This window comes from Teleopsis dalmanni, chromosome 2 (genome assembly GCF_002237135.1).
Source record: "Teleopsis dalmanni isolate 2A chromosome 2, ASM223713v2, whole genome shotgun sequence".
Lineage (NCBI taxonomy): Eukaryota > Metazoa > Arthropoda > Insecta > Diptera > Diopsidae > Teleopsis > Teleopsis dalmanni.
Window position 1 is genome coordinate 135601814 of NC_051847.1, and position 1476 is coordinate 135603289.

Below are 1476 nucleotides of genomic sequence, written 5' to 3' on the forward strand. Positions count from 1 at the left end.
TACTTACCAATAACATCAGATACTGTTGCATCGGATGCAACACGTATACATTTTGTAGCAACTTTTTGTCCGGCATCTTGAAAGTAAAAGCGCATAACACCATGAAATAATAAATTCTGTAAAAACGTGTAAAGACAAAATTAAATATTTATTATAAACGATTTTTATCTATACATATACAAGTATAAACAAACCTCATCTGGTTCGGATAGTGCAAAGAGATCCAAACGATTTGCATTCCATTGTTGTATAACTGAGCGAACTGCTTCACGATCAAGCATTTTTTTATCATGTGACATTCTATGATTTGAACTTACAGAAAAGACTGCTGCGGGGGCTGCTGCGGTACTTCGTTGTGATACTATCAGCTTTTATCAGAAAATAAAATAATGCTGTAAGTAAAAAAAAAATATGTTAAGTACTGTAACATTTTGAAAATTTGCTGAACAATTATATATATTATAGTATATTTATTCTGTAGTATTGTAAGAAAATTAATGTGAACCGAAAAAATGTTGTTATTATTTCGCCATATGTGCACATAATTTCCTGGTAAAAACATAAACAAAAGCACGCACAAAAACTATACAAAGTTGGAAATGATGATTTATAATTTGGAGCAGACATGCTGGAGTTTTTATATGCAAACATTTGCTGTACATACGAGTAAGAAAGCGTTTGTGTTTATAATGAAAAATTTAGTTATAATCATTAATGACCATTTTATGACTAGAAAATATAATTTGCTTCCGTTCTGATTTAGTGCATAAAATTTGAAATTATTTTTAGTTTTAGTATTTTAAATTTTCCTTCTTCGGCATGAAGTTATATGATTCAAATGAACTAATTTGTGTGATCTTATGAAGCACTCCTTATTTATATAGTGTTCATTTAATCATTTATATAGTATATATATTAGTATATATATTTTAAAAAAAGTAGTGGAAATATAATCTAAGTACGCGCTCTGGTGCTGCCCTGGATGTGTCTCTGGCGGTACCGGTTTATATTACCCTAGAGACCATTAAAAGAAGTATCTTCATCTACATGCTGCAGCTTGCCAATAACAGATGAAAAGCACTTAGGTCATTTGCAACTTTCAAGTTAACATGGCCCACCTATAATAAAAATAGATCCTCGGAACTTATCAAAAGAGTTCGGGTGAAGACTGCAAGGCTTACTGCAGTTCTTTCTGGTTATTGGTGTATAGGAAACCACGCAGAGTAACGCGCATTCCTCATAATCCTCACTGCAGACGTTGTGGAAACCCGTTGGAAAAAGTAACTATAATACATTTTCTCTGTGAATGCCCGGCTTTGGCATCCAGAAGATATAGGTTCTTAGGAAGATACTTCTTTGATAGTTTATCAGACTTGTTCATCGGTGAAGACGAAAGACCTATTAAATTATCTAAATTCGGCGGGATAGATTTAGTCTCTACTCTTCTATACTAGGATTCTTGCGGTAAAATGTGGT

The 1476-nt window shown here is 32.7% G+C and overlaps 1 protein-coding gene across 1 annotated transcript in view; it reads right to left on the reverse strand.

Annotated features, from left to right (window-relative positions):
• Positions 1-1476, reverse strand: part of LOC119675774 (octopamine receptor-like) — an 82059-nt gene that overhangs the window by 24569 nt on the left and 56014 nt on the right. Inside the window, exons 2-3 of the mRNA XM_038086982.1 lie at positions 195-392; positions 8-116 (exon numbers count right to left, since the gene is read on the reverse strand). Of these exons, the coding sequence (XP_037942910.1) occupies positions 8-116; positions 195-299 (214 nt within the window). The 5' untranslated portion in view covers positions 300-392. The remainder of the gene's footprint in view (positions 1-7; positions 117-194; positions 393-1476) is intronic.